Genomic DNA, 23,838 nt, shown 5'->3' on the forward strand with positions numbered 1-23,838 from the left:
CGCTGGGGGTGCGGGAGGAGTCAAGGCTGCTGCCTGCAAGGCTGACAGGGGCCGAAAATCAGGGCGTCTTCGTACGCGATTGGCAGTGCCAGGTGCTCGCTCGCTTTGCTCCTGTAACCGCAGTTTCGCGGGAACAGGCTCTAAATCCCTTTCCTCTGGGTGGCGAGAACGCGAAGAAAAGTAGTTTCGCCCGAGCAAATGCCTGTTGCTCGGTGCTGCCCCTGTAAAGCACGCGGTTTGGCCAGGGGCGGCGTTGTGTAGGCTGCAGTGGCAGTGGGGCTTCTGAAGGAAAGCAAATGACTCCTGGTCTGGAACTAGGGTTTATTCCAAAGTGGCCTCGCAGGTCTCCTGCAGAGAAAGGATCAGTGACCGCCCCCCACCTCCATCAGGTGACTGGCGGCCCTCTCTGCCCCACAGCCAATATTGGGCTTTACCGTTGGCCACTAAATCCATGGAAACAGGCGTCACAGCCAGGGCAGGCTTGGTGTGGGGGAAAGGCGTCCACGTTGTCAGAGCCTGGGCATAGTCTCCTTCCCTGCCCTCAAGGCCACTTTGTCCGAAGGTTAAACAAGCATCATTAAGGGGGCTGGAGAAAGTCTGCCCAGCAGCTGTGGATGACCTTGTCTACCCGGCTGAGCTTTCCCACACCGGAGTCTTTTGGATGTGTTCAGAGGAACATGAGTTTTCTCCAGGTTTGGGCCTGTCCAGGTCCGTCCATACTCACCAGCAAGGCTCTCTGACATCACTTCTCAGATCTGGTTTCACTGAGTCCTGCACTGTGGCCCTGATGAAATGTGCTGCTTGGAGAGATCTCCAGCGGCCACCTTTTGTCTGTGTCTGTATCTGTACCTGTATCTGTACCTGCACGCCCGGATCTGTCCAGCTCAGACACCTCCTTTGCCGCTGTGGCGGTGATTCAGGCTCACAGTAAAGCGCGAGTGCATTTCAGGGAGCCTCACCGGGGGCCACTGCCCATCCGTCTTGATGTTCAGCCAGGGCCTGCCTGTCCATTGTGCCCTGCTGGGTGGGTCACCGATGCTGCAGAAATCCCTGCCAGCTGGCTTTGCCCAGGCCTTCACTTCAGGTCCTCCCTCACCCTCAACCTCCCTTGCTGCCTTTGGCAGCTGTGGACATGTATCTGGGGTCATGGCTGTTCCTTTGGTTCTGGTTGTCCTGTGTGCCTTCCAGACCCTCTACCTTCCTGTTCTGTAAAACCAACAGGAAGCTAGAAGGCAAGAGGGCTGAGCATGCAATGGGAGGCCTGGCAAAGGAGCTCGGAGGCGCAGGGGAGAGCGGCTGGGGTGGCCCTTGGCTCTTCCCTGCCCGGCGTGGGTCGAGTCCTTTCTGTGAGGTTCGCTAAGGAAAGCCTCAGCTCGTTTGGTGCCCACACCATCGGCCTCAGACCTCCCCGTCCGGGGACCGCCCTCAGGCCTCTGGGTTCTGACCACTCAGTGCTGTGGCAAGTGCTGGCTTCCTTTAACCCTGCTCATAAACGTAGTTCACTCCGTTCCCTGCGGCCGTGTCTTGAGTGTACTGGCTGACACAGTGACCCCAGAAATTTGTCTGCTGCTTTCTCCTGGTGCTTCAGCTGATTAAGACACCCTACTATCTGTAACAACTTCCATGGATGCTTTTTACGTGAAAAGATTCAGCACAATTCAAGGAGTTTTACCTTTTTGACAGCGCAGCTTTATTTCTTCTTTAATGTATAAAGCTGAACAAGGAAATTCCTCGACGCTTTCACTTGAAGTGATTCAGTATGGAAACAGCAGCCTTGCCCTAGTGGCCCCTGCGGGAGCCCACCCTCTCCCCCCCACTGACCCACGGGACTGCACGTCAGCCGGGAGGGCACAGACCTGTCACTTTCAGAGCCAGGAAGGGGGTGCCCCGACCCAGAGGTCGATGGGTCGAAACCATCCTCTGCCAGTAAACCCCTTTTGGTTTCCATTGTGACTTCTGGCTTTTGGGTCTTCAGCAGCAGAACCCACTCAGCCCTTAGACCCTCCTCTGCATGTCCACGTCCACGGCAAAACGTGCAGGGCCCACAGTGGCAGCTGGTTCCATGCCGTCGTGGTCAGCACTCTAGACTGAACCCGATGATCTGAGATCAAATCTCAGGGGGACCCCTGTGTGCCTTTTGTCCCCAGACAGCCCTCTTTGCCGAACAGTGAGTTCTTAGAACTGATTTTAAGCAGTTCTGTATGGAAGGGATGGCTTTCCCTTTGCCTCTCTCCCTTCACTGGGGCGGAGGCCCCACAGTGGCGCCTGACACTGTGAGGCCCTGTGGTATGAGGGGTGGCAGTCTAGAGTGCTGACCACGATGGCATGGAACCAGCTGCCACTGTGGGCCCTGCACGTTTTGCCGTGGACGTAGACGTGGACGTGCCTTTGCATCCAGTGATCCAAGTTCAACTCCCAGTAGAAAGCACGTGGGTGTGGTCCTTCGTCCTCTCCAGGGACCCTGCAGGTGAGGACCTCAGCACACGAAGGATTTCCTGATCTCTTTATTCTAATGTCCATTTTTCCTTTTCGGTTTAGCTTTTAAAAAGGAGATGGGCAGGGAGTCCAACTGCATGTGTCCTGAGGTCCCTGTCAGCGCATAAACCCCACCCAAGCTCCCACTTCCCCAGGGGCCCAGCGTCTGGATGTGCAATGATGTGCCAGAGCCCTCAGTCCCTGACACCAGCACCTCACAGGCCATGTGCCCATCTCCCGGGCACACACCAAACCCACTCATAAGCCCATACTCGTCTCTCTGTATTTACGTACACAACACGCATTTCAATTTAAAGACTTCAGTGCTGGCACCTGCCCTTGTTCTCAAAATGCGGCCCACCCTTATCCGAAGGCACTGGCTCCAGCCTGTCATGATGCCATCATGCTCTGCTGCCCTGAACAACACTGTCGAGGGCCACGTCGCAGGCAAACGCTACCTGGTGGTTACCGCCGGGAGCAGAGCGGTGCCCGTGTGGCAGGAGCAAGGTGCTACTAACGAGGCTGGCCCTGACGATGGGCGCCTTGTCCTTGACGGAGGGCTGCCTGCCCTGGTGGCGGGGCCTCTCCTGGACACCAGCCTGGAATCAGCGAAGAGCAGGCCTCATTGTAGGGCACGTTCAGAAGCCAGGGGCTCGGCCTCAGGCCCACGGGGGATGCGGGAGGCCATGAGACTGGCGGTCCCCGCCTCCCACCCCAGGCCGGTGTCTGGGCCAGGCCCTCAGGACAGGCAGGGACAAATGGAGGTGACCAGGCTCTTGCTGGGCCAGGACAGCTCATGGAGAGCAGTGCCATTCAGTGTGAGGCCAGCACACACCGAATACTAGCACAGGCACAGTTGGTGGCCAGGGACACCAGCAGCCCTGAGACTCGGGTCCAGCATTCCTGTAGGGTGGTTGCTGTCCCCTCCTGGTGCCTACTGGCACCACCCCTACAGACATGCTCTCCCTGAGCCTCCGGCCAGCCTGCTGCCTAAGTCACGACGAAGGGATCCTAGCCTAGTGTCCTCATGCGAGTGGCAATTCCTCTGCCCAGCCCTGGGAGGGTGCACCATGCTGTGTCACCTAGGAAGCACATCTTCCTTGTCGCAAGAGGCAGCCTCGGAAATAAGGGGCACGCACCCGACCCCTGCCACTCTCAGCCTGCTGACAGGGACAGACGGCTCCTGTCCTGGACCAGATGCTGGCTTGGGCAGGTCTGACCCATGTGGCATGTGGAGCCAGCCTCTGGCTGGGCAGGCAGTGTCGGGTTCATGGAACCGTGCACACTCGGACACTTGGACTGTTTATTCCACAACCAGGCAGTGCCACAGAGGGGGGACACCCCCTGTAAACAGACTGGCAGCAACACACACAATTTCACACACCACACGTTGTCAACCCCAGAAAGGCACACGGGGACACGATCCAGGGTGAGGTAAGGGGACTCCAACACGCCGAGACTGCGCAGCCCTGAGGGATCAAGGAGGACGTCATCACCCACGTTCACAAGTCCAAGTGCTTTGGAGAAGTGACTCCTCCAGGCCACCACGGGTGTCTGTCTCATGTCCCAGGCTGCAGAGGCCGGTGTTTGCAAGCCCTCTCCATCTGGCTGTCTGGGGGCAGGATGCATGCACCCCCTACTCACTTTAAGGTGAGCCCTGCCCCCAGCTAATGTGCGGGGTAGGGTGCCTGGTCGAGGGGTGCACAGAGGACATGGGGGGAGTTTGGGAGACGACTCCCCACAGCCTGGCCCGAGCAGGGCAGCCTGCCTCGCCATCTGCTGGCAGGAACTGGGGCACCATGCCAGCCTCCCTGCCTGGAGATGAGGTCAGCTCAAAGACTGAACGCACAGTGCCCCTGTGGGGCCAGTGCCCGGAGCCCCAGGGGCAGGGTCCCGTTCCAGAATGAGCGTGGCCACTGCTGCCAGATCTCAGGTTCTTTTCGAGAAAAGCTGGCAATGCAGATTTGTGTTTGAGCCCCGACTCCAGGAGATGGCAGTTTATTCATGTTGTGGCAAAAGCATTTTCAAGAGCAACGTCAATGGGTAGAATCTGGAGCCACGAGGGCGACCCAGGACCGTGGCCCGCAACCCCGCGCCTGCCCGGCGCCTTCACGCCCACAGGGGTCTGAGGCGCAGGAACCAGAGCCAGGTCCCTGCCTGTCACAGGACACGTGGCCCCCTAAGCCTGGTAGGCAGTCGTCTCCACCCTGGCGCTGGGCCAGGCTCCGCCGGAGGAGGACGCGGGGGGCGCGCGCGTGCACTAGGCAGCCCTCCCAGCACACGCTCGGGAGACAGCGCCACCCGCGGCGGGCAGAGGGCAGAGGGGGCTGGACACCAGCGCAAGGAAAGGAAAGCCGAGCTTTTTCTTCCAGTGTCCCTGATGCCCCACTCAGTGCTCCCCCGTCAGCGGCCGTCCAATCGCCATCACCATTTGATGTCTCGGCTGTTGGCGGGGCGCCCGGGGCCCTGGTAGGCCATGTGCAGAGCCTCCTGGGCCCTGGGGGAGTCAGCCCCGCCCAGCCACTCCTGGTACAGCGCCTGCACGCTGGCGCTGGCCTCTGGGGCCCGCACGGGGATGCTGGTGTAGATGCCTTCCATCTGCCGCAGCAGGGCCCTGTCCGCACGCCCGTCCTCCGCCAGGGCCTGGCCGCGGCCATTCAGGCACCCTGAAAGACACGAGACGCACTCACTCTCTTCTTGTCCCGGAGAACGACAGGCCAGGGCAGTGGGGACGAAGCAGTGTGGGGTTTCGTGTGGCCAGGGCCTCGAGCTAGATCCTGGACATGTGTGCCCCGAGGCCTCAGGAACCCTGGTCGCAGGCTCACAGCCCCATGTGCTTCCCAGTCCCTCCCTGCTTACACTGCCCACGACCCGATTTTACCTAAAACCCAAACAACTTGCTAACCTTTCAGAACTGGGTGGCTGTGTAAGCGAATCTGGATCCCCAGTTTTCCTTGAAACTCATCACAATCAGGAGAGCACAGAAACAATTCACGGCAGCTACACCCCAGTGTCTGCACAGTGCCCTTGAGCACTGGTCCCCACCTGGGCTGCACCTGGGAGGGGATGGGGACCCGAGTCCACATACATGGGTGCTACGACCTGAACAGGGAAATGACCCCACACATCGGTGCTGCGCACTCCCAAACACAGGTGACGATGTCATGATTTATGGGATAAAAATGCATCTAAAAGCACCTAGAGCAAACCCTCCCTGGCCAAGCCTCCCCACCCTTATCCACTGGCAGCTCCCAACAGCTGCCACTCCTGACCTCATATCTCAAAAAGACACTCGGCCGAGGCAAAGAACTCTGCTTTCCCAGGGAGCGGCTGCTTCTCTCTCCTGGGGCCCCAGGTCTGCTCCCCAGCTGAAGCTCTAGTTCCGGGGCGTCAGCTTGTCCAGCCCAGCCCCCAAGGGCCCCTCACCTGCCCCCTAGACGCCTCCTCATTCTCACCTCCCATCTGCTCAAGCGCTCAAGGCGTAGGCTCTGCCCTCTGTGCCTTGACCCCTGGAGCAAGGTCACCCGGGCTGTGAGGACCCCAAAGCCAGGGCTCACCCCTGTCCTCAGCGCCCCACCCACGCCCTCCCCAAATGCTCATGGGGTCTCCGCTGCCTTCTAGGCTGCTTCTCCCGTCACACCCTCCACCAGAGCCTCCCTTCCTCGAGACAGTCTCGCACCTGGTACCTCCACCTGAGTACCTGTGGGCATCTCCCACTCTGAGTGGCACAGACACCCTGATCCCCTCTCCGAGTTGGCTCCATCACTGCCCAGGGCCCACAGGCTTCCCTCCTCCCCGACACCCTCACCTACTCCACCAGCAAGTCCTTGTGGGGGACCCCCATCCCCAGTCCCTCCTGTTGGCCTCCATTCCTCACGCGGGTCCCTCCCATATGCAGGGACAGACCTGGCTAGAGGTGGCGGGGGCTGTTCAAGCCACCTGAGGGCCAGCCTCGGCTCCTGTGTGCCTCGACTCCACACCAGCTACCACACGAGCTGAACTGGCTGTCTCCTGGTGCCACCCGTGCCGTGACTCCTCTGGGGATCCCCTCCCCCAGGGGACTTTCAAGGAAACATCAGAGTGCCCACTCTTCTCACTAGGTGGGTGTGAGCGGAAGAGGGGGACTGTCGTGTCCACACTCCCCACAGCTGCTGGGGCTGAGCGAGACTCAGGATGGGGCCAGGCCTCACCCCCAGCGCAGGCGAGGACCTCCACGAAGTGGTATGGGAACTTGCCCCTCTTCAGCTTCAGGACCACGTTCTGGATGTTTCGAAAGCCGTACGCAGCAGCGAAGCGCAGCAGAACCTCCCCGTCCCTTTCGAGGGTGACCTCCTGGAAGTCTTTGTTCCTGTGAAAGGAACAGTGGACTGTGACCCGCCGAGTCCTCCTGCAGCTGGAGGGGCGTTTCCACCGAGTCCGGAAGGTCGGCAGAACAAAAGGTCTTTGTGCAAACACAGAAAGGCCTCTGATCTTGACGGTGTGAACACCACAAACGGGACAGCCGCCCCAACACGCACAGGCTTTGGGGACCCTGCCCTGAACAGTAGCACCGAGCGCGCACACACACACACGGACCGTGGGCGTCCGCACGCACCTCAAGGTGCGGTAGGTGACCTCCCCCACGTCTTCGTTGAACAGCTCCTTGGCCGCGTGTCTGAAGATGTGCGCCAGGTGCCCGTCGGAGCTGGCCCCGTCGTGGCGCCTCAGCTCCTCCTCCCTCAGGTCTCCGAACCTCACCAGGCAGAGAGAAGCGACAGGAAGAGTCAATCAGACGTCCGAAACTGCAACACGCGAGCCTGCCATGGGGAGACTGAAGCCCGTTACCGACACAACCCCGTTCTACCGAGCTGCGACGCATGGCATGGAACGTCATGTGCCTCAGTCTCAGATGCAGCGGGGGTTACGCTAGAGCTGTTCAGCTGGTCACTTCTCTCCCTGTTGCCCACGTGCCGGGGCGCATCCCTCAGAACTCCGAGGGTGACAGGGGCTCACGCCAGTCTGAGCCCTGGATGAGGTTGCACGGTCAGCCAGCTTGGTGCAGGCCGTGGCCACGGGCACCAAGGTGCTAAATTCTGTACGCCTCTGGCCAGCCTTCCACAAAAGGGCCACAAACAATCCTGGCGCCAGCACTGGCTGGACCTGCGGAGTGGTCCGTGCACGCTCTGCACGTGCCCGGAGCACAGGATGCAGCAGGGCTAGAGTCACCAGCGCCTGCAGAAACCCGAGGGACCCGCTGTTTCCCCAGATAAGTGCACCCCAGGCAGGGCCAGACTCAGCGTCAGGGGCAAACGGAGCCGGGAGCGGCAGAGCGCGGTGGAGAATGGGCGGCCCCTGCAACCAGCCGCGGACACAACGTCCCGCGGCCCCGGCGAGAGGCACGCCACACCGAGGTCCTGGCCGCATTCAGGAGCGAGAAGACGGCTGAGGGTTAGGGTGGGGCCATGCGGCGCCACAGAAAATGGCACCCCGGGTCAGGTGCCACCCTGCGCCCACGCTGCAGCACAGCATGTGGCCTCACTGTGAGGTAGGGAGGCCCTGGCACATGTGACCTCCAGAGATCACACGAGAGGCCCCCTCCACCCAAACGTGGCCCCCCCTGCCAAAGCCACTTACAGAGTGTCCACGGCCGCGTCTCTCCCCGAGAGGTCGCTTTGCTCCATCATTTGAACAACTTCACCTACGAACAAGAGGCATGCGGTGCCGTGAAAGGACACCACGGCCAGCACCAGCGGAATGTCACGCGTCCTCAAGGTCCCGCAGGAAATTCTAAGGCAGGCGACTTTGGTAGTGTCCCTCCCACAGAGCACAAGCAGCCCACGTCCAGCACAAAGCGACGCTAATAAAATGAAAAATGCTAGAACGTACACGAAGAGTCTAATTCCTTTTTCTGCTCTTGAAATGAAAGATTTTCACAAATGATCTCTCCGTGTTTTGTTTCCCAAGCAGAACACTTGTGACAACCCCATGTGGACATGGCTGAAACACACTGGCTGCGTTCACACGACGTACTGCTCACCTGAGGTTAACACGCAGTCGGCACCCCGATAACTGTGCAAAGCTGGGGAAAAATCTTCTCGAAGAGCCTCCAGTTTCTTGTCGTAGCAAGGGGCCACGATGACGTGGAAGATCTTGTCTGGGGGCAGGTTCTGTGGAGAAAGCGCCCACCGTCCAGGGCGCCAGGGCGAGGAGGGCGACTTAACACTGCTGCCCAGCACCCGCCACTGCCGTGGGGCTGGGCTCCTGCTTCCAGGCCGAGCTCCCGCCGCACGTCCCCTGCCCCACGTCCCAACGAGCAGCGGCACCAGGCCCACACGTGGCGCTGCCTCTCTCCAGGCGGTAAGGCCCAGCAGCCTGGAAACCCGCAGGAGAGGTGTGGACACTGAGCCTGCTCCCCCCGAACTGTGTGCAGTGATCCCACACGCTGAAAGAAGCCCCTGCTGCGCTGTTACTGAATACCAGCCACTCTACCCCAACTTTCCAGAAGCTTCCCAAGCAACGCCTTCCTGGTGCCCGTGACTGAGCCGGAACTGGCGGCAATGCCAGGAGCTGGCAGCTGCTGAGTGACTCTCAAGGCCAGGCCTGGGAGGAACGGCCCTAATGAGGGCAGGGCGGAGACCAAAGAGGGCGCCTGCCCCTTGTCAAGTCCACAGGAAGCATGCCCGGCAGCATTTAGGACTGAGCCACTCCTCGGCGCCTGGTTCATTTTCCTGTCCCCCAAAATGAATGCACGCACTGACGCCACATCACAGTTCGCCGGCAGTGGTGGTGATTTCGTGAGTGGGTCAGGCAGAGGGGAAGCACCCCCTCCCCCCGCAGCAGGGCTGACAGGCTACCGGGGTCACATGGCTTCGCGCTGCCTCAGGCATCTGAGACACCTGCTGTCCAGCCTTCTCCAGTTCCCACAGCACCTGGCCACGCTTGTTCCCTGAGGAGCTTATCATCCAACCGAGAACAGGCCATGGGAGGGCCACGCCGTGGGCGGCATTGGGGCGCCAGGGAGCTCCAGGAGGACCTGGGTCTGGCCGCTGCCAGAGCCCTCGGATCGCAGCTATGGGTGTGAGCTGGGGCCGGGAGAGAGGAGGGGACAGCGCGGTGGAAAAAGAGATGGTGCCACACCCGGGTGGGGGAGCTGGGGCAGCCGGGGGCTGTGGAAAGGACTCGAGGGCCCCAGCTGGGAGTCCTGCTGTGTCAGGCCAGAGGCGGCCAAGTGTTCCAGGGGCAGGCAAGGGCGGGGGCCACACAGGGCCTCCTAAGCGAGCATGCCTGGGGTGAGGCCCCGAGCACCCCTTAGCAGGGCGGGCACTGTTTCCACTTGGCCTGGGCTGAGAGCACCTGGATGTGCCCAGTGGGTCCCCACCCTCACTCACCCTCAGCTCCTGTCACCAGACGGCCCCACAGCCATGCTGCCCGGGCGCAGAGGTCAGCTTACCTGCCGTCGGGCGAAGTAATCCTTCACCAGAGAGCCCATGATCTGCTGGGGAGACTTGGCAGTGCAGAGGTGGGGGGTGAGGGGCTGGCCCAAAACGCGCTCGGCATAGCGGACCCAGCCTGGGGAGAGAGGGGCCCCGCGTCAGTGCCCACACTGCTTCCCCACTCCCCATCGCACGCCCGGGACTCAGAGCTCCTGAGGCCCTGACCTCGGGGAGGGGGCTCGGACTCCAGCTTCAGGCTCTGCCACGAATGTGCGACAGACTGCCTCCCCGAAGCCCGACTGACAGGTGTCTGCGAGGGGCTCCCGTCAGTCCCAGATCAGAAAACGGGATGGGAGAAAAAGCGAGGATGGCTGGTCCCCAGAGAGGACATGCTCAGAGGAGCAGCCGCAAGGCTGTCACAGGCTGCGTGTTCCAGCTCCACCATGCCAGTGCAGACTTGTTCTCATGGCCAGGACACGGGACCATGACTCAGATGACCCCCCGCCGTGCCCCCTGGGGGCATTCCTTCTGCTGGTTTCCAGGGATGGACACAGGGCAGCGGTCTGCAGACCACACAGCCAGCAGCTCAACCTGCAAGGGACACAGCTAGCTCCCTCCTCCCGCTGGGCCTGGCCTGTTGTGGACAGCATCTCCGGACACCTCTGACCCCACAGACCGGCGTGTACACCGAGGTATCCCAAGATAGGGGTTGCGGGCAGATTAGCCTCCCCATGTCCACTCCTGGGCAAGAGCAGCAGGCGCCACTCACACTTGACAATCCCTGACCAACTCTCAAACTGCGCCTGTCACCTGCACGCAGGCCTGAACGCGCCAAGGAGGGCGCTGTGGTGACCCACACAAGCCCCTATGAGAAAAACTGGCCTCTGCACGCATGCCTTTGAAGGTTTAAAGAAAAACTACCCACAACATAGACCGTTTGGGGACCCTGGGTATTCCCACCTCAGGTCTGGCCTTATAAGGCCGCCACCCACCCTGGCCTCAGCCCAAGTGCCAGCACCGCAGATGTGGCTCCTGGCAGATGGCCCCTCTGTGCTGCGGAGGCAGAAGGCCTTGAGCACCACACGAGACCAGGCTAAGCTCCAGAAGCTGGGTGCCCACGGAGGACCTGGCCCGTGGCGGGGGTGCTGAGCAGGAACCCCAGGGCCCACAGCGCCCAGGCACCTGGAGCCACGAGGGTACCTTTGCTCAGGAACTCATCACTGAGCACCAGCCGGGGCAGAGACACTGACCTGTGCCTGGACAGCCCCTGCTCACACTCACGGAGACCCTGGGGCGGGCTGTGTGGCTGCGCAGGCGTGACCAGCCTACCCACCTCCCCGGCGACCCACTCTGAAAGCGCAGCAGGGTGCGCGCTCAGAGCAGAGGTGCCCAATCGCTGTCCAGATACTCTGCTAGGGCCGGACAGACGCTGCCCCGGATTCCTGCCCGTGGGCACTCTGGCAGGCCAGGCCTGCCAGCCCGTCCAGTCCGAAGCCGAGCCGCTCACCCCGTCCTCTGCTGGGCCACAGTGCAGCCGGCAGCGGGGCGTCACATCGGGCCTAGTCCCAGCCTGAACCAGTGCCCGCCTACCAGTCCAAGGACACGGGGACTCTGTAGAGGGTCACGCCCAGTGAGCCGGCACAGGTCTGCCACGGCCCTGCTTCTATACACCAGGTCACGTCACGTGATCTCGGTACTGGTTTAGGTTCCTTAAATTGTCATAAGAAAGCAAAAGCGACAAAACCAAATTATAGAAAAAGTTAGTTTGAAGCAGATCTCACCTCACCTCCCTGAATTTGAGAGGGGCGGAAACCTGAACAGCTAGTTTCGACACGCTGCGGCACAAAGAGCTCCAAGAGGAGTGTACCCTTACCTAGGAAAACATTGTGGAAGCTCCAAATCTACAAGTAAACAGCCTGCACGGCTCAGCAAGACGACCAAATGCAGCAAACGTGGGGCTGGACGAGGAGGGAGAAGCCAGTCGCGGCAGGTGGCGGGGCTGAGAGACAACAGGGCTCTGGGACGGGTGCCGGGTGGCTGGGCGACAGGACTCCCTGGGCTCCTGATAGGACTAAGGCTTGCGTTTTCGGCTGTGACCAGCAGGGCCTCCACAGCGAGCGTCCACAAGTGTCTGGTTTGGTATCAGGAGGCCCCGGGTACCCCCATCCATCCTGCTGCCAGGAATCACGGCCAGAAAGTCTGGGAACTGCTGCCCAGGGGCACGGGGTGACTTTGGGTGTTTTATGTTGCCCCCTCCTTGGCTGGGCGAGACTGAGCCACAGTGTCGGGCTGCATGTGGCATCGAGTGATGGCCTCACGAGGAAAGCACTGAGACTCCATGCTGGGCACTGGGGGCCCCAGGGACCACTGAAGGTCATTCAGAAAGCCGGGCGGTCCCCAGGCCCTCCGCAGCCGTGCAGACACCACAGCAACACAGTCTGCACCTATCCGACGGCTCATCCCTGGCCTTGGCTATAGAGTGCCCACAGCCCAGGAAACCTGGGGACATCTGCATGCGTCACATTCCTGGGACAAACCGTGCACCGGGACAAGCCCCACCTGAAGCACGGCACATCCCGCCAGGCCCTGGGCTGATGAATGACACAGCTCAGCTCATGTGTCAGCCCATGCGGCCTCTGGGACAGATGGCGAAGTTCCTCTGCACGGTTTTATGAGTGGGAAGTATTTCCAGATTCTAAGCAAGCACACCACCAACATTCTATTGTTAAAGCATAACCCTAATGACCAATGGGTGAGGTGAAATGACAGAAAAATTTGGAAGCATGGTGGGAGGGAGGATAAAGTTAGAATAGAAACGTAAACGAAAACCTAAAAATTACATAGCCCACGACTGGCTCTGACGGGGTAGCTTTCCTACACTCACGGGCCTGATGCATCTAGAAATAAATTTTCACTAAATGTCATTTACCAGCATAGCGCTTTCTTCCTTCTTTCCTTACACATGATCTTTCACCACATTCTTGTTCAAAAATTTCTATTTTTCCTAAACTGCAGGTGCCAGACCGCCGGTGAAAGCAGGCTGGAAAGAGTACTCCGGGATCGAACCTACCATTTTTTATTCTGTAATTTTCATTTAAGCTGCCAAAGGCCAAGTGTTTGCCGTTATTACCATCTACAATTTTCTGGATGTCTGAAATGTGTCATACTTTTAAGAGAAGATAGATTTGCTTTTCTAAATACACTTTGTCTCAGAATCTTGAGAAATACAGATAAATGCAGCTGAATTAATACTCAGCTGTCAGGTCTCCTCCTCGTCAAGCTCACCAGAATGAATGAATATGTTGTTTGGCATAAAATTGTGCCTCAGGCCCAAACTCCTCCCTTTTGGTCTACGAGGCACCCACGGCCCCGGCCTGGCCCAAGCAGACAGACCCCTGTGACAGGGGCCTCAGACAGCTGGGGCCGGGCAGCTGGCCCCGGCACTCACCGGGACAGGCGGACGTCAGCATGGGCAGCGCGGGGTCCTCCTCGCTGTGCCGGAGGAAGCGGCGCACAAATTCCTTCTGGCCCTCCAGGATGCTGAGGTCCGCGGCCACCGCTGCGTCGAAGACGTAGTGCACGCCTGCGGGGAGAGGGCGCTCAGCTCCGCTCCCTGACGCGGGGCCACTCTCCGAGTCTGGGCCTCTGAGTGCCGGACTCAGCAGCAGGTCTGCGGGCACCCCCGAGCTGTTTGGGTCACCCGCGGTTCCCAGGGCTGGCACGAACTGCAGAAGCACGGGACTGTGCACGGTGTTTTAAACGACAGCACGTATTTTTCACAATAAAATATATATGTTCTCTCTTTCCCATCCCCACCTCGTTCTCTACATGTCTGTACGTAAACACCTCACAGTACTCCACATGGAAGCTAATGGAATGTTATCAAGATACCAGCACCCTCCTCTTCCGATTCGCTGGCTGAACTGAATTTCAGGCTGCAATAGTCCTTGACATCTTTAAAATAAATGAGTAAATGGGCTGGGCGTACCTTTACAATGATCTTAATTTTATGCTGATTTTTTAATTAGCTACTTTTCTCTTAATAAGTTTTCTTAATATTGATAAACCTGAAACAAAATATCCATCATTATAATAAATTAAGTAAATAGGTTTAATATCTGCAGCCAGTCTAAATCTTAAAAGCCAGTTGTTCTTATAAAAAAAACCATAATATTCTAAGTGTCATATTAAAATGTTACCTTAAGAAGTCAGTTTCACTGTGAATACGTTTTCATTATTAGCGTTAACAAAAAATGCCCAACTATTTATTTTTCAAAAGTATCAAAATCGGGCCTTTCACTGAGATGATACAGCATCGAATAACTCCACCCTCTGGTCAAAGGAGGCTGAACTTAGGCTTCCTGAGGCAGGAGTGTGAAGGGATGGCTCGGGGCTATGCCTGACTTTGGCGGCACGCTGTGCACCGGGAAGCTGCTCCACACCAAGAGTGCCAGGCAGCATGGGCTGGCGGGCTGGCTCTGCCACGTGTCACCGTGTTTTATTAGCAACCCCCAGTGTATTTGTGTCTCTGACAAGCTAACTCTTATTTGGCAAACAGCTCAAGTTCTCGTCTGGGCCTGGCGATGGCTGTACACGAGGACGCATGTTCCAGGGCCACGAAAGTCCCTGGGGGCGGGCACCGCCTACTGCCACTGGAGGCAGCACTGTCCCCGTGTCCCTTCATGTTTAAGTCCCGGCTGTGCTCTGAAATGACCACCTTTCATCCTCCCCATGAAGGACGCGGCCCATTCCCTTCCTGCTCTGCTCTTCAGAGCTTCCTGGGCACCAGATGCCATTCACTGAAGACGCGCTTCTCCATCAAATAAACACCTCCGTGGCCCGAGCCGGGCAAACGATGCCGCTTGCCGCCGCCCACGTGTCCCCGCCACCCCATCTGAAGATGGTCACTGGCACTCTCAGGTGGGCCATCATGGCAGTAACATAACACCGATCTACACAGCAAGGGGGTAAGTGACACCCGTTTACCACGGTCAGAGGCAGGGTCCTCTTACATTCCACGGACTCTCATGTAGTTCTTACCTGTCCTGTGCCCTTGAAAACTGAACCCTAGAGATAAAAGGGGCAGTTACGAACTCACAGGAAGGTCAAAGGCGCCTCACCAAGACTTTTGAGGAAGCCACAGAGTCTTCTGGATGCATCAGTCACACTGAGGCTGAATTTAGCAGCAAAATAAGGCAAAGACTGAGGACACACGGACACTGCCAGCACCTTGTGCTTTGAGGTATCACATTTCTAGGAGAAAGAGAAAAGAATGTCATATGTGGGTGATAACACAGAGAGTGAAAGTAAAGCACCTTAGTGAAAAATCGAGAAAAATCCGTAACAGAAGTTCTATGAAGAGACTAATAAAATAGACAAACGGTGGCAAGCATAACTGAGGAAAAAGAAGCAAACGATTAGGTTTAAAAAAATGAGATATCCCAAGAGATTTTTATCAATTTTTATAACAATTTCATATTGAAATGCAAACATCTAGAAGAAAATAACTTTAAAAATATGTAAATTATAATATTGGCCCATACACAACTGAAGTGACCCAATAACAATAAAAAATACACACACGAATATATTTCAATTAAAAAAGTTCACACATTGAAGTGGTGCCCAGCCCCTAAGAGGCTTCAAAAACCCAGGTCACTTAGTGGCAAATTTTAACAGAATTTTAAGAAGGCAGACCCACCACTTCCTGTCTCTCTGCCCAACGCCCTGCCCAGGGTATTTCCAGGGCTCATCCACTCCATTCTCACTCAAATGTCGCCTCCTCCTCCGAGGGAGCTGCTGTGACCAGGAGGGGATCGGCCTGAGCCCAGAGCCAGGCTGAACAGAGACACGGACGTTGCCTTTCCCAGACGACAGCCCTGAGTGGCCGACTCAGCCAACCCCAGTACCTCCCCTACTTCTGAGCTTTCGGTTTCATGAAATCACCATTTCCTTGTTACTTGCACCAGTGTGAGCCGGGCACCATTACCTGCAGCCGAGATGCTGACGCAGGTATCTACCAAAGCTCCGAACACATCTATCTACTCAACAGTAAAACCTTACAAGCACTTTCTCCGAAGTCTGAAACAGGAAATTAGTTCCATTTATCACTGCTCTTATTTGAGATTGACTTAAAGGTCCTAGACGACGTGATCAGGAAAAGAGGTATACGGGGTGGAAAAGATAACGTTCATTGTTTGTAGTCAATAATCCTACAAAACCTAAGACAATCTAGAAAACTATTAGAATATTAAGTTTACAAAACAGCCACGTACAAAAAAGACATGAAGATCAACGGCTTTTTAATACACCGACAATAACCGACATTACAGAAAATAATACAGTGAAACCTAATATACGTGACATAACAACAAGAACAAATTACAGGTACAGAAAACTTAAGAGTAGCCCGACACAAACATTTATGGGGAAAATTATAGCCCTTTGCTGAAGATCACACAAAGAATAACTGAGCCAGCATATCTACGGATGAAAATACTGTAAGCTGAAACACAATTTCCCCCACACTAACCTATAAATCCAGTGCAACTCCAGTCAAAGCCCTATGGTTAATGTAGAATGATGTAAGATTAGTCAAGAAAATCTAACAAATGGGAAGATGGGCCCTACTAAATGAAGGCGCATTAAAATAAAACGTACACTATTTTATAGTAAAAAAGTCTTTTAAAAATGCAAATTAAAAACTAGTAAAGAAGAGACCAATCTGCATAGTTCCATGAAATCAAACAACTCAAGTGTGAAGAGGACATCATACACTAAAAGACAAGCAACAGCCTGGGAGCAAGGGTCTGACGTGTGTGACAGAGTCCTGGGTTGGAGGCCGAGGACACCGAGCAGGACGGCAGCCATCCAGGTCCTTGGGGCTCCCTGGGGCCAGACAACCTCTGGACTCGAGAGAATAACCCTCCGAGCTGTCACGTGCCTAGAGTCAGGGTTTTTGTTACCAGCAGCTGAAAGCAATTTCGAACTAATCTAGAACATGAACAAGCAGCATAAAACGTAAATTGTCGATAAACACGTCAAAGATTCTCAGTCTCACTAATGACCAAGAATGTGCACGTGAGATACCATCTACCCCTCAGACTGGAAAAATGTGAGCTTGATACCAGGTGTGATCAGGAAAGCTGGACAGAGGTATCACCTATCGCGTGGGAGCGTGAGGGACACAGCCGTCCTCAGCGGCATCCAGGCAGAAACCGCCCGCACCACAGGGTTAGAAGTGCACAGGTCCCACGGAACGTGCCGGGGAAACTGCCACGTCGTAACTGAGCTGAAGTCATCACTCAGGTAATAAAACGGCTAAAACCATTAGGTTCCAGAGGACCAGGGCGGGGGGAAGGTGCACGGTGAACGTGGCCTCCGGCTTCAGAGTCCGTCCTGCCGCATGCTCACGGATCCCACACCAGGAAGGGTGCGCCCAGCCCCGACTACCGCTGACCGCGAAAGGACATGCGCTTCTACCTGAAACTGGAACCTACGACCACTGGATGACGTGTCCGGGAACAAGCCGCAGGGGTGGGTGGCAAGCAGTGGGAGGGCCGCTCGGCTGTGCCGAGCCCTGGCGCACCAGGCACCGCCGGACAGCCACGAGGGCTCCCGGGCCTGTGCACGGCGCGGCAGGGGCACTTCCTGTGGCGGTGGGAGCGAGGACGACCTGACACACTTCTCAGCCCATCGGGCTTCGTCTTTCCTTTCTTTCTTTTACCTGGCTTCCCGTCGGGAAGACCATTACTGGAAGCTGAGTGACATCAGACAGCTCTGTAGAGGAGGTGGGCAGGGATTTGCCCCAGGCTGATGAGCTCAACGGACAGAAGCCCCACCTCTGAGAGGCGGAACAGCGTGGGCTCAGCCACTGTACCATCCTATGACCTCAGGAATGCAGCCACTGTATGACCCGCACAGTGGAGGCCCCCCAAGCCGCGGGAGCCTGATCGGTGGTACCGGCCACAGCCATCGCCCAAGTCACTGAAAAAGCATGACTCTGGGACACTGGATTTTATTCTGATGGTGAGCGGCTCTGGAGAGGGTCGATTGTGGCAAGGGACACAGGGCCAGGGCTGAGCTACGTGCACCATGTCCCAGGAGAGGCCTCCGTGCCCGCCCCGACCCCCACTGGCCCCCTCCAGGCCACCGTACCTTGTTAAGGTTCAGGACACGGAAGAAGTCCTTGGCGTTCTGCTGGGAAACTTGGACTCCTTCCTCTTCGGTCACACAGCTGTCACACGCTAGGCAGTCACTCAGAAATATCTTGGCATCAGCCAACTTATGGAATTCGCCCTTCTACAAAGGAAAGATGACGTTTTGGCCTGATTCTTCAACAAAAGCATGGTGACGTAAGCTTCCGTAGGAAGAGTAAGCATGGCTACAGCACAGCACACCGACACCGCACACCCCAGGTGACGCCGGCCCCGCCTGGCACTCCAGGTGCTCAGGGACACGCAGCACAGCCCACGACGACACCAGAGAGTCTCAAGATGACAAGCCAGGGCAGAAGCAGGCTAGCTCCGACACGCGGCAGGAGGAAAGCCGAGTTCCTGTGTCTAGGCCCTGGCGCGCCCCCCTCCTCCCCGCACCCCTTCTCTGCTGCCTCACGGCTCCGGCCGGCCACCTCTGCTCACCCCGCTGAGCAGCCCTGCGCCCAGGAAGCTCGGGACAGCTCCGGCTCGCCACCGCAACGAAGCCCTCTGGCCGCCAGGACTGCGTTGTGGACACTCCATACAAGCCACGCCGCTCACCTGGACGCCCAGACTGGATGCCCCTCGTCACCTCTGACTAGCGCTCTGCTGCCCGAGGCCCACTAAAACACAGGAATCTAGGACTGAACAGCCCCCATCACCACCTGGCACTTCTGTGTCGTTGTCACCCGAGAAATGCAAGCTCTGAGGGCAGGACCCTTGACCTGTTCCCTTCTGTTCCCAGTGCCTCCCAGAGGCCCTGCGCGTGAGGGTGCGCAGTCAGTGGTTGGCGGACGAGCACGGGAACGTTCCGAAGCCTCCGGGCGCCGCTCCAGAGTTAACGCTCCGGACGGCTGGCCATTTGCTTTCTCTTAAACGTGATTTGGTAGGAGACAGTTCTGGGCAGGGCCTCCTGTCCATGAATGGGAGTACATGCTGTCACCTCCCTCCTTTCCACATGCCCAAGTGTCACTGTGCAGCTCACCCTGGGACCCTGCTACGCTGTGGACGAACATTCCCGCGGTCTGAATGGGGCCCAAGAGCTTGCACTTCTAAGGACGTGGCGGCGGTAGGTGTGTGTGCATGTGTCCGGAGCTGCCGCCCCACGGCTCTGGAGCACGGGCCTGGCACACAGCTGGTGCCTCACAGATACTGACAAGCTGCACTAAGAATCCTGCCGCCGTCACCCCTGCAGAGGGACCCGCGGCCACACTCTGCGCCGTCGTGCCCAAGAGGGCCCCATCCCGGCCTGCCACCCAGCCCTCCCACAGGCTCCCACGGGCCAGGCTGGGGCCCCGCGCCGCTCGTTTCTTGCTCCCTCTCCGTCTGCCCCCGAAACACCGGCACTCTGCAGAAGACTGTCCCCCGCCCTCCTCTCCAATCAGCCTCACTTCCCAGAGCAGTGCCAGCCTGCCAGCCCCAGCCCCTCTCCAATCGCCACGTGCAGCGGAGCCTCCCCACCTCAACCACACCCTGCAGAAAGCTCAGGGTCCCTGGAGCCCGAACTGCATGCAGCTCCCTGTGCTAAGCCCTCTTTCTTGCTTGTGTCACTCTGGCCCGCCAGCCCCACCACCCTCTGCCTCCCACGTGGCTTCCTTCTATGCTCCCCGTGCTCCAGGCAGCTGAAGCTGCCCTGTCACCTGCCCTAAAACATGTCTGATCTGCTCCTTTGCCCAGACGGCCTCAACGGCTCCCACGCCCCTCCACAGACCACTCCCCAGACCACAACTTCTCTGTGCCTGGTGGCCCCACCCTCAATTCTCACCACTCTGAGGCCCAATCCAGTAGACTCTTCTGTGCCTGCCCGCCCTGACAGTGCATCCACCCACCGGGCAGGCGGGGCGGGCACTTAGGCTGTATACACACATTATCTCGCTGTTACCACAGCCCCAAGGGCGGGGGGAGGGGGGTGTAACCCTATTCTCCAAGTCACCGATAAGGAAACTGGGGCTCCCAAGGTTAGATGTCGACCAAGGGGATGCAGCCCAACGGCAGGCGGGGAGGCCCCAGGCACCCCGTTCTCTCCTCCGCCTCAGCACCTTGCGTGCTTGTCCCGCCCCCGCCTCTCGCTAAGCCCCGCAGTCGCCAGAGTGCAGAGCAGTGCGGTGCACAGAGGACCAGATCAACTGAGCGTCAGACTGAGCGTCACACCAGGACTACTCAAGAGCAAACGTGTTTCTTCCAAGTTGCCTTCTCCATTTGTAAAATTGGTAACAGGACTTTCCATGGGAAGAAGTGATCTTAACCCCCACCTCTCCCCCCACTGCATCCTTCTCTCCGTAAAATGGGGACAGTAGTAGGGCTTACTCAACATGCTGCATCTGAGCATGAAACGAGGTAGCACGTATACAGCGCTTCCTCTAGTGCCCAGCTCGAGGTATGTGTCCAAACTCCACTATCAGCTAAGGAGAAGTTAAAAACGAGAACTGTGTTAGTGAGATCTGAATCATCGCATAAATTACCTATCTAAATCCCTATTTTACAGAATGGAACTTTTCATTAAAAAAAAAAGACTGGAAATTTAAATGTTACGCCTCAATTTTTAACCAATGACCAAAGCTGGTGTTTTCCATCGTCCCTAATGCAGGTGTCCTGCTGTATTATGAAAAGACTGCTCTTTGGCTCTCTTACCTTGACAGCCACGTGCCTGCACCTGACTGACCGATACGTCTGGCCCCGAGCCGGGGCCCAGCTTTGCCCATTCCTCTCTCGCTTTCTCTCTTGGAGCAATGACGTGCACGGTGACGTGAGCCCCCAAACAGGAGAAAACCAGCAGCCGTTTACTATGGGCTGATACAAAACTGAAAAATCTACTTGCCTCTCCATTCTCCTGGGCCGGACTCGGTACATCAACGGATGCATTCTCTTGGTCATCGGTTTTTGTTTTCTTACTACATTCCTTGAAAAGGCAAAGGAACACATGAAAGAACTTTAACCCGACTCTCAAAAAAAAGTGTGCAATCTCTGACCCATTAACCTCGTGTCTAGAAACTGTTGCTAAAGAAACAAAAGCACCTCTACTTGTGGATACACACACACCACTATGTCCTCACCGTTCAACTGAAAGCTAGGAGCCTTGTGTCTTCCGACAGGTAAATTAGTGCCCTACCACCTGGTCGTGCACATACCTAGAATACACTGAACTAGAAGATCGTGAAATGCTCTGAAGAGGCAGCTCCTGTGTAACATTAGGTCAAAAAAAAAGAGCAACTGGTGGATATTTATAATCTAGTTTTTGAAAAGACAAACAAAAAAACCTCTCAGGGTGCCCTGTACGGTTCCTTATGGCATTGCAGCTAAGGAACAGGGTTCTCACAGTTACCAGGGGAGCAGGACCTGCCCGTTTCCCTCCTACACTTATTCTTCTGTTACTATAAGCACTTTAAGTTTTCAGAAAGTACAGAAACCCCTGACGCTTCCTGTTGTTCACATCAAAAACGGTGGTCGCTATGGCTGCCCTGAGGAACAGGCTGCTCCTCTGAGGTTTTTGGCTTACAACACCATTTTGAAAGGACAGTTAAAACACCGAGAAGTAGCAAGACGAGGCCACGCCGGAGCGAGGTGATGGCTCCGGGGGGGACCTGCCAAGGTAAGCGACCAGCACGGACAGAGCACCTGGCGAGCGCGCAGTTAGTGCCCAGGCCACCGGCTGAGCGAGTTTCCGGGCGTGTCCAGCCCTAACACCCGGCTCACCTGGGCGACACAGACCAGGTCTGACCGCAGCGGTCTCTAAGTCGGCGAGGTGAGGCTGAGGCCGAGGCCCGCGCGGCTGCTCCTCCCGGCCGGGGGCCGCCGGCACCCCGCCTCCGCCCGCCCGCCCGCCCTGAGGACAAGGCCGCCCGGGCTGGTCGGGGAGCGGCCGCGACCTCTGACCCCGCAGCCGCCTGCCTTGACCGCGGCTGGACCCACTCCTGACCCCGACCCCCTGCAGACCGACCCTCGGGCCTGGGCCCGGGAAGCGCGCAGCCCACCTTCCGCGTGCAGTGCTCACACTTCATCTGGAGCGGGGGAGGCGGGGGCCGCGGCGCGTGACCTGAAGGATGCACCGGGAGACACCGTGACCGCCGCCGGCCGCCCGCCGCCCTTTGTTGTCGTCGCCCCCGGCACGACCCACACCCAGCGGCGCCGCTGGGCCAATGGGAGCGCCGGGAGGGGGCGTGCCTGGCGCCAGAGCCAATCGGAGTGCGCGGGGGCGGAGCGCGGCCCGCCCCACTCGGACGCCGCGGCGGCCTGGCAGGTTCTTGCGCCGCGGCGCGGAGCGAGTGAGCGGACGGTCCCGGGGCCCTCGAGGCCGTCTGGTCAGCGCCGGACACGCACCCCTTTCCTGGCGCGTCCTCGGTGGAGACGGCGCCGCCCTGGTAGGGAGGGGCTGAAGCGCAGCCCTGGCCCGCCGCCATTGCCGCCCCGAGGCGCGTCACGTAGGCCGGGCGGGGCTGCAGTGCGCACGCGCAGCGGGATGCGGTGCACGCGGCCCGCGAGGCACGAGGGCGGTGTGAAGTGGGGACCGCTGGGCGCCTACTAAGCATGTTGGTGACTCGGCCCCTACACCTTATAAGCAGAAGATTGCTTCTCCAGGAAATAGTACCACGTGCAGGGCTAAATGGGAATTATAAACATAAAATCAGTGCATACATAAAGGACAATTAGAAATGAGAACATGGCTGGAAGAGGTCAGTGGAGAGTGGAAGCAGCTCGTGGGTGTCTTTATCACACAACAGCAGCCAGGAATCCCAGAACCTCGCAGTCACAGAGGGCAACAAAATAAGGCTATTCCAGGTTCCAGTAACCTCACTAGGACCTTTATGTTTTTTCCATTAATTTTTTTAAATATAATTTTTGGTTCTTACAACTTTAACATATTCATCAGTTGAATTCAGGTCCTAACTGGCTGGCAGAGTAACATTCTGCAGTGCTCAAATCCATGTCAACACCTCAGGAAACACCTTCCTTCAGTTTTTTGCATAAAAGGATAATTTTAGGTTGTCATTTGTATATATTTTTGTTGATGTTTTAAAAATGTAAACACAATACCACGTGTGAAAAAAGCAAATTACAATTACCTAATTTCATCAAAAATGTAGTGTCTAGGTTTCCCCAATCACTTCATTCTTTAGTCTAAATTGGGGTTTAAACAAGGTTCACTGTGTCCTATCTATAAACCAATTCGTTTGTGTATTAAGTCTCTCTTAAAATTTTTTTTGTTTGGAAGTAACTGGAGGATCACTTAGAAGTTGCAAAGATGGGACAGAGAGCTCCACGTCTTAAGGTAGTTTGTTTTAAATCTGCAAGTTCCAGCCAGGAAATACAGCTAGCTGTCTCCTGTAGGGTTTCTTGCAGTTGCTGAGTCCATGTGGAGTCCTTCAGTGTACTTTCGTCCTCTGATTCAGTAAAGGATATTAGAACATTCTAGTGGCTTGATCACAGGTTGAATTTTTTTGACAAGACTACTTCATAGACGGTGTTGTGTAATTCCATCGGGAGGTTATATATCTACCAGCTATTGAAGAAATTGCCTAGATCGATTGATCTGTCTGTCCCTCCATCCTTCCCTCAGGGTGATATTTTAATCCTACCATTTCTTCTTCACTTCTTAGAGGGATTATTTCTATAATGAGAACTTCTCCACTATTTGGTTACTCTATTTTAAATTTTATAAAGGCAGGACAAATGTGCGATTATTTTCCTTCATTAATTGGTCAAAAAATCCCAGTTTGTTTCTCAGCATCCCCCAAAAATGAACAAAAAACTTAAAAATA

The 23,838-nt window shown here is 56.8% G+C and overlaps 1 protein-coding gene across 2 annotated transcripts; it reads right to left on the reverse strand.

Annotated features, from left to right (window-relative positions):
- Nucleotides 1-3,764: 3,764 nt before the first annotated feature.
- On the reverse strand, nucleotides 3,765-22,211 carry NARF (nuclear prelamin A recognition factor). Of its 2 annotated transcripts, XM_039859426.1 has the most exons (11): nucleotides 22,054-22,211; nucleotides 20,901-20,981; nucleotides 18,045-18,188; nucleotides 15,008-15,140; nucleotides 13,336-13,470; nucleotides 9,905-10,023; nucleotides 8,492-8,621; nucleotides 8,089-8,152; nucleotides 7,070-7,207; nucleotides 6,666-6,823; nucleotides 3,765-5,141 (listed from the first exon to the last, which is right to left on the reverse strand). In XM_039859426.1, the coding sequence occupies exons 1-11, from the start codon at nucleotides 22,078-22,080 to the stop codon at nucleotides 4,900-4,902; spliced, it is 1,371 nt and encodes a 456-aa protein (XP_039715360.1). In that variant the 5' UTR covers nucleotides 22,081-22,211; the 3' UTR covers nucleotides 3,765-4,899. The 2 variants fall into 2 exon arrangements, with proteins under 2 accessions (XP_039715360.1, XP_039715361.1); XM_039859427.1 differs by lacking the exon at nucleotides 20,901-20,981 and having other exon boundaries at nucleotides 22,054-22,203.
- Between the last annotated feature and the right edge of the window lie 1,627 nt (nucleotides 22,212-23,838).

The sequence above is a fragment of the Pteropus medius genome, unplaced genomic scaffold (genome assembly GCF_902729225.1).
Source record: "Pteropus medius unplaced genomic scaffold, Ma_sr-lr_union100, whole genome shotgun sequence".
NCBI lineage: Eukaryota > Metazoa > Chordata > Mammalia > Chiroptera > Pteropodidae > Pteropus > Pteropus medius.

Bases quoted from the DNA above. Each gene is read 5' to 3' on its own strand.
- NARF (XM_039859426.1), bottom strand. From the start codon at position 22,080: ATGAAGTGTGAGCACTGCACGCGGAAG. The intron at 18,189-20,900 runs GCAAGTAGATTT...TTTCCTTTGTAG, and splicing joins CGGCCCAGGAGAATGGAGAG to AAGGGCGAATTCCATAAGTT. The intron at 6,824-7,069 runs GTGCGTGCGGAC...TTCCTTTCACAG, and splicing joins GTCACCTACCGCACCTTGAG to GAACAAAGACTTCCAGGAGG.